Here is a 14,249-nt window from a genome sequence, read left to right on the forward strand (position 1 = left end):
AAGTTTCAGTGAAAGAAACACTTGATGAACACGGAACAACGCAGGTCTGAGATTTAGATCAGTGAGGTACCAGAAGAACCTCTCACACACACGTGCTGACCCTCCATCACCACAGAAGAACCTCTCACACACACATGTGCTGACCCTTGATCACCACAGAAGAACCTCACACACACACACGTGCTGACCCTCCATCACCACAGAAGAACCTCTCACACACACATGTGCTGACCCTCCATCACCGCAGAAGAACCTCTCACACACACACATGTGCTGACCCTCCATCACCGCAGAAGAACCTCACACACACACACGTGCTGACCCTTGATCACCACAGAACAACCTCTCACACACACATGTGCTGACCCTTGATCACCACAGAAGAACCTCACACACACACACACATGTGCTGACCCTCCATCACCGCAGAAGAACCTCACACACAAACATGTGCTGACCCTCCATCACCGCAGAAGAACCTCTCTCACACACACGTGCTGACCCTTGATCACCACAGAAGAACCTTTTACACACACACATGTGCTGACCCTCCATCATCACAGAAGAACCTCTCACACACACACGTGCTGACCCTCCATCACCGCAGTTACTGCAGGATGCTTTACAGACTTGAGGCCCTGCTGTTTAGAACAACGTCATTATGGATGATGTTTACCCTGAGACCTATTTCATTGTTATTCCTTCTCTTTACTCACTTCATGTCTTCATGCTTGTACCTCGTAATTACTCCTTTGTTCTCTTTCAGTTTTATTTAAATCAAAATTCATGATGGTTAACTATAAACACAGGTCAAACATAATTAAAGGGGAAGTTCAGAAAAATACATGACATGACAGATGTGCTTGTGTGTGTGTGTGTGTGTGTGTGTGTGTGTGTGTGTGTGTGTGTGTGTGTGTGTGTGTGTGTGTGTGTGTGTGTGTGTGTGTTTATGAGTGGGAGTGGGAGTGAATAGGGTATGTATTCAGAGATCCGCATCCAGCTTCTGTACTTGGAAGGGTCTGGACAGGAGTCACCTCACTGAATATGACCACACACACATACACACACACAGTTTAGCTCATATGAATAGCTAAGACTGAAGTAGCTGGACTTTGTTTTAAAGGGCATTTTTGGACATTATGTATTAAAAGGAGGACAAGGTCCCTCTCGAGTCTTGGTCCTCCCAAGACTTCTCATCTAATCCCACCCAGGGAGTTTGTTCTTGCTATTGTTGTCACTGAAAGAAAGAAAGAAAGAAAGAAAGAAAGAAAGAAAGAAAGAAAGAAAGAAAGAAAGAAAGAACAAACGAACTAAGAATGCCACAGTCCTAAATTGTGGAGTACTGTTTCCCCCTAGTGGCCAGTGCTATGTACTGGTTAAGCCTCACTGTCACTCACCATCAATGAAGTAAAGGTAGTGCAAATCTCTCAAAATCTTCATTCTACTGCTCATGGAGATGTTTGACTGAACGTTAACCAGGATGTCCACTTATCTATTGTGTACACTAGGGAAGGGATTTTCAAAAAAATTGTTTTTCAGACAAGCCATATTTTTGTCAGTGGTTTTTAGTGTTATTTATACAGCATCAACAATGCATGTTCTTATTCTACAGAAATGTATTTACATGTATATCTACAGAAATGTATTTGCCTGTAAAGTATGATATCTACAGAAATGTATTTATATGTAAAAAAAAAAAAAAAAGTATATCCACAGAGCTACAGAAATGTTACATTTGCATGTAAGGTTTGATATCTACCAAAATGTATTTGCATAGGAAGTATGATATCTACATTTGCATACCTGTTAACAAACATGGTTAGAGTTTAGTGCCCATTCTTTTTCAGGGTTTCAAACCCAGGGTTTAAAACTGCACTAGATACCTTTCAAGCACTGGACATCAGACAGCAATGTCTATTGAGTGAGTCTGAAAGGAAGCAAGGAAGAAGACTGAGGACGTAGAATGAGGATATAGATTGAGGCTGTGGTGTGAGGATGTGGTGTGAGGATGTGGTGTGAGGATGTGGTGTGAGGATGTGGTGTGAGGATGTGGTGTGAGGTTGTGGTGTGAGGATGTGGTGTGAGGTTGTGGTGTGAGGATGAGGTGTGAGGATGTGGTGTGAGGTTGTGGTGTGAGGATGAGGTGTGAGGATGTGGTGTGAGGTTGTGGTGTGAGGTTGTGGTGTGAGGATGAGGTGTGAGGATGTGGTGTGATGTGGTATAAGGTTGTGGTGTGAGGATGTGGTGTGAGGTTGTGGTGTGAGGATGAGGTGTGAGGATGTGGTGTGATGTGGTATAAGGTTGTGGTGTGAGGTTGTGGTGTGAGGTTGTGGTGTGAGGATGTGGTGTGAGGTTGTGGTGTGAGGATGAGGTGTGAGGATGTGGTGTGAGGTTGTGGTGTGAGGATGAGGTGTGAGGATGTGGTGTGAGGTTGTGGTGTGAGGTTGTGGTGTGAGGATGAGGTGTGAGGATGTGGTGTGATGTGGTATAAGGTTGTGGTGTGAGGTTGTGGTGTGAGGTTGTGGTGTGAGGATGTGGTGTGAGGTTGTGGTGTGAGGATGAGGTGTGAGGATGTGGTGTGATGTGGTATAAGGTTGTGGTGTGAGGATGTGGTGTGAGGATGTGGTGTGAGGATGTGGTGTGATGTTGTGGTGTGATGTGGTATATGGTTGTGGTGTGAGGATGTGGTGTGATGTTGTGGTGTGATGTTGTGGTGTAAGGATGTGGTGTGAGGTTTGGTGTGCGGATGTGAGTTTGTTGTATGCAGTTGTGGTGTGTGGATGTTGTGTGAGGCTGTGGTGTGAGGATGTGGTGTGAGGATATGGTGTGATGTTGTGGTGTGATGTTGTGGTGTGATGTTATGGTGTAAGGATGTTGTGTGAGGCTGTGGTGTGAGGTTGTGGTGTGAGGATGTGGTGTGATGTGGTGTAAGGATGTGGTGTAAGGATGTGGTGTGAGGTTGTGGTGTGAGGATGTGGTGTGAGGCTGTGGTGTGCGGATGTGAGGTTGTTGTATGCAGTTGTGGTGTGTGGATGTTGTGTGAGGTTGTGGTGTGGATGTGGTGTGAGGCTGTGGTATATGGATATGGTGTGAGGGTGTGGTATACATTGTGTTGTTAGGATGTGGTGTGAGGATGTAGTGTGAGGAGGTGGTGTGAGGCTGTGGTGTGAGGATGTGGTGTGAGGATGTGGTGTGAGGTTGTGGTGTGAGGCTGTGGTGTGAGGATGTAGTGTAGTCCTAGGGAGACCCTATAAAGACAACTCATATCTGCTACCTCAAAAACACTGAAGTTGCATATCGAAACAGCTGCTGACATTTAGCATCAACAAGGAGAAACACACTCCTATTGGTCCACGATGGACTCATGGCAACTAAGAAGTTGCCATGCCTACAGAACTTCCCCTCTGGGATATTATCTCTGCTGGCCAAGGAGGGCGAGCAAGTTGATCCTCATTCGCCCTCGTATGACCCTCACTGCACAGGGCAGCTACGCAGTGTGTAGATTTTATCACCCACCGCATGGGCAATTTTATATCCTCAGAAACTGCTTTAAGAAGGAAGATGTTTTACATGTGGAGAAGACAATGGTGATGTATAGTATAAGATCTTCCAAACAGCAATCACCAAAAGAAGCACCCTCCTAAATCTGTTACAGATTACGGTCATGAAACACTGTCATAATGATTATAATTCCTGTTTTTCAAAGTCAGTAATTTCTCTGGTACAGCCTGAACGCATGCAGCCAGTGTCTTGTTCTGGAATCCAAATATTGCACATTGCATATGATCTTAACCCCCTTCAGTCCTTCGGTCTCCAGTGCCACACAAGACTTCCTCTGCACTAATTCACCGTCTATCCCTACCCCACCGCCCAATCTCACTACATTAGTTTCAGAGAGAGTCAAGCCTGAAATGAGAATTTTTTGATGCAGGAATATCACTCCTAGCTGATAATTACTTCACTGCAGTACACACCAGAGCACATAAAAGCCTGCAGCTTTCCCTAGTCATTTCAGTAAATTTACATTCTGTAACCTTTGAACCTTCGGCAGAATGGTTACTATGCCTTATTTTGTGTGATTCAGGGATCATTTATGCAGTCAGTCTTTTTTTTCCAATTTAACAGGTGCTCTTTATTTACACCTGCTTTATTGCTTGATTTTCTTTTCCTAACCATAAAAATTGAGAGAAAGCCCCAACTGCACTAAAACAAAGACATACAGAAAATAAAATTTTAAACAATATGGAGTACTTGTATATATATACTTGCACTTTGTATATATATTGGCAATTTGACATTTACCTAAAAAAAAACAATTAGATTGATGACCGTTATTTCGCTAAACCTACATGCAATGTTAGCTAAGTCTGACGTTAGTTCTGTGTAAAGCAGGTTAAGCTAATATTTACTCATTGTCAAGGACATTGAATCTTACAGAAAGGAAAAGGAATGGTAGCATATATAGTTTTTTTCCCACCAAAGAGAAAGGCAAGAGAAGGACAATATGGAAGGAGAGAGAAAGGAGTTGGAAGGAGAGAGAGAAGGAGTTGGAAGGAGAGAGAGAAGGACAACAGAAACATGACAGCGATATACCACCAGTCCAAGGTCACCAGGGACAGGAGGAGGTGGGAGAACACCACAGCGGTGAAGATATGGAGGAGGGAGAACATCACCAAGATGAGGAGAGCGAGAGACAAGATAACATTCAGGTTCACTCAGACAGTGAAAGGGAAGGAGAGACATCACCAACAATCTCCAGGAGAGCTGGTCCACATGGTATGGAAATTGTTGCTGCACAGTATATAAGTTACACATGAATAAGAACAACAAATGACAAAAACTGACATTTTGCTATAAGGTGTATTTAAGAGACACTGCTTAGACTTCTTCAAATAAATATACATTTTCATTTTTTGCTTAAATATGAATAACTGAGGAAACCTGTAAACCTGTGTGGAAGTGTGTTGAGATGGGGACAGTTTTAATATTTTGTGTACAATGTATCTATTGCTAAATTCCAAAAGTAAACAAATGAACCTAAACAATACTCCCCCAGGCTAAAATGTTAGTGTGTCAACACAGTCTGATGAGGGTTAGTGTGTGTTCTGAGTAAACAATAAAAACAATGTCCAGAACCTTGTTTGGGTTCCATGACCCTTTTATTTCCACATTGTGTTTATGCTCACCTTAGTACAGCTCAGTCCATAGATACTTTTGTAGTGTGTAAATACTATTTCTCATCAAACTGTGATTAAATTCAGAATATATACGTCTGCCATATGTTACCACCTCTCAAAAATTCCTGCCACCCTCTCGCCACCCCATAAATATTTTTATAGATCCGCCACTATATATATCTGAATAAAGTTCATTCAGGAATCTGTTTGTCGTGGTAAGGATTCCCATTGGTTAAATCACATATTTGTGTAGTGCTGACTGGCTACATACAGTAAGAGTCGATCTGATACGGCGACGTTGTTGAGCGGAACGTTAGTCGGCGATTAATTTTCTTATCGGTCGTATCTAAGCGTAGCACTGGTTTGAAAAAAGAACGCGGGAAAAAGAACGCGTTTGGGACTTTCCGTTTTGGTTGCTTTAAAAACAGATGACAAAACAGTGAAACATATCGCAGCCATAAAAACCGCCCAGCCCTGCTGACTATACAACAGCCCACCGTTTTCTTATTTAATAAAAAATGATTTTATGATGATCGATAATGTTGTTTAAAGTTCTGCAAGAGTTTGTTTAAAATGGCTTGTTTCCCTTTTGCGTGAAATCGTAACAAAATGTTGCAGACTGCTGGGAGACATGATGACATGTTCTGAAACTTAGGGATGTTGCTTCCCGATTTGCCACGTTCCTCCGTTTCTGCAGGTTTTAGGCCAGTGCCAAACCAAGGAATCAGTCCCACCCCCATCCTGCGTTTGGCTGGTGTTACAGGAACACACTGTTACAGTATCACCTCAGTCTAGAGGTCAGGACGCAGAACCAGTCGCTTCACCTTAAACAGGTAACTTATCTAAGGCTGAACCTACGTTAAAACCACCCCGAATTCACGGGGCAGTTCTTGTCTTCACCCTATAAGGTCCAGAAGCGACGGGGTTGTAGTGAGGTGACCGTTGGGTTAAGTGAGGTGAAACGGTCCGCTGAAATGTCGGAGTCGTTATACATTCACCTTCTGATCAGGAGGGTTTTGAGTTTATTTTGAAGATTGTTGGACCTACTCTTAAAACCTTCCACTGAAACTGTTGTCCAGTCGAAAGCTTTTATATGCGGTTCTGCGGTGACAATATATTTTGAGTTTGTGGAAGTTGATACATTTAGTATTATAAAGTTAGCACTGACCAGTTGAACGTTAGACGAAATGGGGTTTCGTTTAAGTTTAGTTTCAACTTTAGCTTACCTTATCTGAGCTAGATAAGCTCGCCCTACCAGTTACCAATGTAGCGTTTAGCGTTTGTTTTGAAACAATAAATCCAGTTACTCCATCGACGTAGATAAAGGTATTAAACCGTGAAAATGTTGCGTGTTAAAAATCTTATGTCCATTCTTAATCTTAAGTCTGTTCGGGTGCTTGGGCAAATCTCTTAAGAAAAACAGCCGCCTTAATTTTAAATGCATATTGTTGATTTAGTTCATATTCATGTGTGATCAGTGATTTAACCGAACTTGGCGCAGGAGTTTAGTAGGAAATGCGCCATTGCTGCCTAGGAAAAGTATGCCGACCACAACTATTTAATAAAAACTGTTCCCGACTTAACCCTTAAAACTGGCAAGGTTGGAAAACATAGGGGAGAAAATCTTGTTACTTTTTTTTTTTTTTTTACCTCAGACGGACTTAACATCATTAACGTGTTAGTTGTGTCCTTTGGTTTATATGAGCTGTAGCTCCCAGGATACGTTGCTCTATTAAGGAATTTACTTAACAATGAATGCATATATAAGTCATGAAATGTTCTATTCCCTCTATTTTTTAAACATGCCGTGCCTATTCCTTAGGTTTGTTTTTCTTAAAAATATTACCTTCTGGGTCCCAGTCCATTCCTAACAAATCAGTGAACAACAACTATGCATCAATGATCCGCAAAAGTAATAGTGGGTTTGGGAGAGTGTTGGAGGGGATAGACGTGTTGGAGGTTGTTTGGGGGATTTGAGGTGTTGGATGGGATAGAGGTGTTGGAGGAGATGAGGGTGTTGGAGGGTGTTTGGGGGGGGTTGGGGGGTGTTAGAGGGTGTTGGAGAGCATGGGAGTGTTGGAGGGTGTTTGGGGGATTGGAGGGGTTGGGGGATGTTGGATGGGATGGGGGGGATTTGAGGGGATGGGGGTTTGGGAGGGTGTATATTACTTTTTCACAGATCTGCATCCACATCCATGTTGGTAGAAAATATTTGTTGAAAAAAATAGTGCACCACAAACAATTTCGTACATAAAACATGTTTTTTCTCTTAGAATAGAACAACAATAATAATTTCAGAACAACAGTAATCAGTTGTAATACTAGGAAAGAATGGATGCAGATGCTTGAGCAAAGCGGACTGTTTATTCAGAAAAGCAGACATGCAGAACCAATAGGCAAACCCAACACACACAGTCAAACATGAAAGAACACGCTAACAATGATGAGGCTCAAGCAGGACATGTTTAGAGACAGATGGGCAAAACAGGAAGACCAGCACGCGTGGCTCAGAAACATCTCACAGACTTGAGGGAGAGATTATATGAGTATAATAAGATATACTCAGGATAGAGTACGGGGGAGAGATGAGGGGTGGGAGTAGGGGCGGAACCAGTGGATGATAGGCAGGGGGTGGGGCTGAGGGTGTGTGTCTTTTGTTACATCTGTGCATTAAATGTTGACAAATAAAATAGTTTTTCAACATCAGTTTTCTGGTGTGTTAAGCCCCCCACACACAGCGAGTAAAATACTCAGGAAAATACTCTTTTTTTACTAACTCAGTATCTCAAACTTTATATAGACTGTAAAAGAGTGGAAAACGGAGACCCACCGACATCGTATATACAGTCAATGTTTAATATGCATAACATTTATGTAATGTTACGTTTTAAAAGGATAGAGAAACTGCGTGTTTTGGTTGACAGTCCCTAAAATGGTGAACCACAACAATTCATTCTGTTGTACTACATGAAAATAAGTGACTTCACGTAATACATGCTCAAACAACTGAACATTCAATGCAAAGTTTTTCTTCCACAAACTAAACGCTACCTTCAGTACCACGTGACACTGAAGTGTCATGCGAGGCCAAGCGAGCTTCCAATTGGCTGAAAATATCAAACGCGTTAGATAAATGTCTCATAGGCACGAGAGGCAGAAAATGTTGTCTCAAGCGTGCGACACAGCGAGCAACTAGCTGAGCAAACGGGCACAGTATGATTCCCAGGCCTGAGGCCATGACTGAGGTGCCCTTGAGCAAGGCACCTAACCCCAACTGCTCCCCGGGCGCCGGGCTAGGGCTGCCCACCGCTCTGGGCACGTGTGATCCACAGCCCCCTAGTAATCACTAGTGTGTGTGTGTGTGTGTGTGTGTGTGTGTGTGTGTGTGTGTGTGTGTGTGTGTGTTCTCATTGCACAGATGGGTAAATGCGGAGGACAAATTACGATTGTGGTGAAAAATCACAATTGACAAATATGGCACTTTTTTTTGTATATGTATATAACGTATTGCATTAAATAGCTATGGTTTATATGACTCCTCAAATGTCCTAACATCTTAGTGAGCTAAGTAGCAGAATCGGCACTAAAGGCGTACTCACACTAGAATCTGTGATCCGGGCACGGTTCCCTGCCGAAGCACGGTTCGTTTGGCTAGTGTGAGCGCTCCAACCGTGCCCGGGCCCGGATCAGTTAACCGTGCTCGGGCCCGCTTGAAGAGGTGGGCCAGGGCACGATTCATGTGGACTCGGGCACGGTTCGCTTCTGGTGTGAGCGCTATCCGTGCCCGGGCCCGCTTGGTGCCTCGTCTGATTGGTTCATTTCGCTGGAACTCAAACATGACATCAGTGATGCGATGCTCACCTTAAACAGTCATAGCGGCAAAGCGATTAGCAGACAATCGTTGTGTTAAATTATCGATAAATCTGTGCTTGCACTGTGTTTCTGCACTCCCAAAACGACTCCAAAAATACAATAAAAAGAGAATCGTGAACTCCATAGTGTTGTGCGAGCGCGCTTTTATTTCCAAATAAAGTCCCGTTGTGATGACGTAAGCATGCTCGGGCCGGATTGATGAAGCCATTGTGAGTGCAGGCCAGAGGGGGAGTGGGGAGGGGGGATAACCGGGCCCCAGCACGGAACCAGCAAACCATGCCTAGTGTGAGTACGCCCTAAGAGAAGTGCTTATGAGCTATAAAACATTCCCACACTGCAGCTGAATCCTCTGCAAAATATAAAGTAGATGATAATGTATTTGGGTATTGTTGGTACCAGCTTTTAATCACTTTGAATGTAATCTTGCCCCACAGCATGGCTTCAGTAATAAGAGTGGAAACCGCTCGAGAATATCCAGATCAAGTGCTTTGGATTGAAGAAATGACATTTGGAGAGGATACAAGGAAACGTTTGGATAAAACGGTGCGGGAAAGGCAGAAGAAAGTTTTCTTAGAAGGTGTTTGTGCCCTTCTAAATTCTGGTGGTGGGATTCTCTGCGTTATATCTAGGATGCCCACTTATAATTACAATGAAGTTGGCATTGGTAAAGATTTGGAAGATGGTTTAAGTGCCCTTCTTGATTCTGCACGAATTGAAGAGTTTCTTCAGGTCAAACAGCATGAAAATACGTTGCAGTTTTACGTGAGGTCATGGTTTCCAGCAGAAGGACGAGCTAGACTCTGCAGTCTGAGCACTGGTCTGGTGGAAAGATCTGGAAGGTCTGCCTTTGTCATGTCACCAAGGACAGTAGTGGAATTCTTAAAGAATCGTGAACAAGGTCACGATGTTTATCAAGAACCTCGTGTAAAAAAACAAAAACTGATGTTGGGCTCTGATGATGATATATATTACAAGGCTGGTGTGTTCTATAATGAAGAAGTGGCTCGACTCAATCAAATCTTGGACTTTGGTGAAAATGTATATGTGGAGTTCAAAAGTTTTCGCAGTGAAAAGAATCTGACAAAGAGACTAGAAGAGGCTCTCCCCCGGTACCTGTCTGCTTTTGGGAACACGCACGGCGGCTTCATCTTCATTGGTATAGATGACAAAACAAGAGAAGTGGTTGGTTGTGGCCAGACTTTGGATCTTAATGAACTGAAGAGAAGAGTTGAAGACCTGCGTGATAAAGCCATGAACCGAGCTGTTCACACACATCACTGTGCACGTCAGACCACGTGGTGTCCAGAGGTCAAAGTATTTCCAGTTTCAGCTACAGTAAATGACCCAGGGTATATTGTTGCGATAAAGATTGTCCAGTTCTGCTGTGCCGTCTTTGAAGATGATCCGAAGAGCTGGGAGATAAAAAACGGTACTGTATCTCCACTCAAATGCACAGACTGGCTGGAGAAGGTGCAGTTCCCCGTCTCAGGTACATCTACTCTTAAAAAACATAAAGTTAATTTAGATTTACATTGCTTTTGCTGAAATTAAATATTTATATCAGTATGTTTGTAATTTTTTTTATTAGCTGAAGATGTATCAGTACTTTGTACTATGTATGGTATGATCAAATTTTGCCCATCTCTACAGATGACCAACTGAGTAAAAAGTTTGAGTCTGCACTGAATCTGCAAGATTCTCCTCCTCAGTGTCAACCAGTGTACAGTGTTGAGAAGATTGCAGACCTGCAGGACAGAATCTTTCCAGGTAATGGATTTGGACCATGTTATGACCAAGTGATTCAGAATAATTATTGTTTGATTATTTTATTGTCCCCAAGATTCATAAAACCATTTTGAAGATATTTAAATCAGTATAGTCTAAATATTAAAATATTTACTGTCAAGTAACCTTAAATATGCCCTTTCACTTTTGTATATATTACAGGCGTCACAGAGATTAGAATACAGTGCAGGAGTTGAGAGATTAGAATATAGTACAGGAGTTGAGAGATTAGAATATAGTACAGGAGTTGAGAGATTAGAATACAGTGCAGGAGTTGAGAGATTAGAATACAGTGCAGGAGTTGAGAGATTAGAATACAGTGCAGGAGTTGAGAGATTAGAATACAGTGCAGGAGTTGAGAGATTGGAATACAGTGCAGGAGTTGTCAAGGAGATATTTTTTGTCATGTTCAGGCAAGGAAGTGTATATTAAATGTTTTCTTTCTGCTTTTAGTACCAAATAAAGACAAGGCTCTAAAACTGTCCACCTGTAAAGAGCTCTTGGAGGGGTACCCAAACGTCCGCACCACTCTCAGTAAATTTCAGAGCGAGTCAGGAATATTAATTATGTCCAAAAGCTGGGCTGTTGACATCAGCCAACCAGGAAATGAAGATGTCATTTGCGAGGCTCTATTGGTCACCTCTGGACAATATCCCAAACTGTTCTCTGTTGTGAACAAAGAAACTCCTGAATTGTGGAAATATGCTAAAGAAACAGCATTTCATCTCAAACAGAAGCTGGTGAATCTTGGAGGATATACCAAGAGGGTTTGTGTGGTGCCTTATCTACTGGACTGCAACACAGGGGAGCTGATAAATGAGACTGCCGAGTCTCTCCCGTATCCTCGGACCTACTTCCTTGGTCATGTGGAAGAGGTGAAAGCTCTGCTACGCTCCTTGGTCATTGTGGTCCTCAGCTTCATCTCCCCACTGAGAGACAGACTTGGCTCGGAGATCCTCAATCTGCTCACTGAGGAACAGTACTCGATTCTTCAGTATTCCGATGGCCATAAATATTTGTTTATTCATGGCTTGCCTGGTTCTGGGAAGACACTGGTAGCGTTGGAGAAAATTAAGAAGATCAAAAAATCTAAACCGTCAGAAAAGGTCCTTTACCTTTGTGAAAATCTAGGTTTGAAAGTGTCTATAGGGTGAGTTTTACTGGGTGTCTTAAGATTTTCTTGCCACTTTTTACATGGATAGCAAATTAGGTTTAAGTGTATTGGTTTAACAGTTTAGTCTAATGCATAATGTTTCAAAAAATTCTTTTACATTTTTGCAGAAAGCAGAATCTTTGCCTGTGTGACACAAGATCTGGCTTCATGAAGAAGGACTATGCTTACACTGATGTCTTTCATATAGTGGTAGATGAGGGCCAAAACTTCCGCCTCGAGGATGGAGACTGGTACGTAAAGGCAAAGGAGCATGTGGAGAGATCTGGGGGAATCCTCTGGGTATTCGTTGACTACTTCCAGAAATGTCACAGCTTTAGAAACGGTTTGCCTTCACTGCCCAATCAGAACAACATTGGCATTGCTTACCTAAACAAGGTTGTCCGAAATTCTAAAAAGGTATTCAATGAAATGAGAAAAATATTAACAAAGATTGAAGATGAATCTAGTGAAGACATGTCTACCCATTTGAAATATATGTGTGAGAAAATGTCCTATATCCCCTCTTTGGAAGGGAACTTTCATAGATACACATACCAACCTCCCGCAATGACACAAGTGGAGAAACTCGTTCAAACCCTTTTGAGCAGCGGCCATTCACCGAGAGATATCACGGTTCTCTTCTCAACTAGGGATGCTCAGGATTCCCTGGTGGGCAATAGAAACTTCAGTTTCCCACATGGCAACATTGAGCATATTGATGATGATGTGGTAGTGATGGACACTATCCGCAGGTTCTCTGGTCTGGAGAGAAACATTGTGATTCTGGTTCAACCGGCTGCTCATCCCACCCAGACTGAGATTGAGCCCAACCTTTTGCTGATTGCATATTCCAGAGCTAGAATCAGACTATATCTACAAGTTCCTGTAAGATACTGGACAAGATCTCCCATTAAACAATGCCAAAAACGCTCATGGCAGCAGTAATCTTCTGACAGAAATGTAATAATGACATACAAGTATAATCAAACAGGAAAACTGGGTGATTAAGGAATTGTGGTGGTGTAGACTGCAAACTACCAAAAAGTTTCCTTTTGTTGGTTAAAAATAATCTGTCCTTTTAGAATGCCCACACTGCACATACAAAATGGTATTGGGGGGGGGGGGGGATGCATTAACTAAGTGACAAAGGGCAGACTTGCCAGTGTATGCTTATAAAACTGGCCAATCAATAGCAGTTTTTAAAGGCTGATTTGCACCATCGACTCAATTATGGGCATGGACCTAGATGGAGGTGCTTTAAGATGGACCCAGATGGAGGTGCTTTAAGATGGCCATGAACCCAGGTTCACTTAAAGATTATTTCCATGCATAAGTGTTTTGGTCATCTTCCTTCCTCATGCTGTCTGGACAAATTTCTTGCATTGCTCCTATTTACCTTCTACATGCTTAGCCAAATCATACAAGCCTCTACGCTAGCATACCAATTATATGAACAACACTTCATTACTTACAGAATTACTTGTACTGGATGGGCTAAAACCTTCTGCAGTTGAATAAAGATAAAATGGTGATTATGTTTGGTGATAGCAATGAAAAGCACAGACTAGCTGCATTGGGCTAGAAACCCCTAGATTCCAAAGAGCTCGTAGCCCAGGCATATTAATAGAAACTGATTTTTTTTAGCAGTTTTAGCAGTCATATCAAATCAGTTAGTCAATCAGCATTCTGTTATCTTAAGAACATCAACAAGAGGAGTCTTGACTAAACCAGATCTAGAGTAACTCATCCATGCTTTTATCTCTAACAGGTTTGAATACTGCCCTTTATATATATATATATATAATGACCTTTTTATGTGACTAGAAAAAGACAAACGGTTTCAGTTGTTTGAAAATGCAGCTGCTAGAGTTCTCACTAGGGCCAAACCAACACATCATCCCCATTCTTGCAGCCACTGCCTACCAGTATACCACTACTACTATTACTGGTTTATAAACGGCTTAATGGTGTGGGGCCACAGTATCTATCTGATATGCTATCTGATACGAGTTAGGCAGAACTCTTCTGTCGTTCAGAACTAATCAGGTAATCTTGCCCAAGGTAAAAAGCTACCTTGCTGTTTCTAAATGGAACCATCTGTTGGAGGATACCAGAAGAGCCCAGATCCAGATGTTTTAAACTGAAATTTAAAGCATATTTTTTCTTATTTCTTTAAACTCAATTTTTGCATGAATATTTGAATTTTATTTTGAATATATTTTATTACATTTTACTTTTATTTCTTGGCAAAGGCCTGTAAT

At 42.2% G+C, this 14,249-nt stretch overlaps 1 protein-coding gene across 1 annotated transcript; it reads left to right on the forward strand.

The window, feature by feature from the left end:
- The first annotated feature begins 5,802 nt into the window (after nt 1-5,802).
- Nucleotides 5,803-12,934, forward strand: LOC143527169 (schlafen family member 13-like). The gene is made up of 5 exons (XM_077022196.1): nt 5,803-6,010; nt 9,485-10,539; nt 10,701-10,817; nt 11,289-11,985; nt 12,117-12,934. The coding sequence occupies exons 2-5, from the start codon at nt 9,486-9,488 to the stop codon at nt 12,931-12,933; spliced, it is 2,685 nt and encodes an 894-aa protein (XP_076878311.1). The 5' UTR covers nt 5,803-6,010; nt 9,485; the 3' UTR covers nt 12,934.
- Nucleotides 12,935-14,249: the final 1,315 nt, after the last annotated feature.

The sequence above is a fragment of the Brachyhypopomus gauderio genome, chromosome 11 (assembly GCF_052324685.1).
Source record: "Brachyhypopomus gauderio isolate BG-103 chromosome 11, BGAUD_0.2, whole genome shotgun sequence".
Classification (NCBI taxonomy): domain Eukaryota; kingdom Metazoa; phylum Chordata; class Actinopteri; order Gymnotiformes; family Hypopomidae; genus Brachyhypopomus; species Brachyhypopomus gauderio.

Bases quoted from the DNA above. Each gene is read 5' to 3' on its own strand.
- LOC143527169 (XM_077022196.1), top strand. From the start codon at position 9,486: ATGGCTTCAGTAATAAGAGTGGAAACCGCTCGAGAATATCCAGATCAA. The intron at 10,540-10,700 runs GTACATCTACTC...CCATCTCTACAG, and splicing joins GGTGCAGTTCCCCGTCTCAG to ATGACCAACTGAGTAAAAAG. The intron at 11,986-12,116 runs GTGAGTTTTACT...ACATTTTTGCAG, and splicing joins GGTTTGAAAGTGTCTATAGG to AAAGCAGAATCTTTGCCTGT.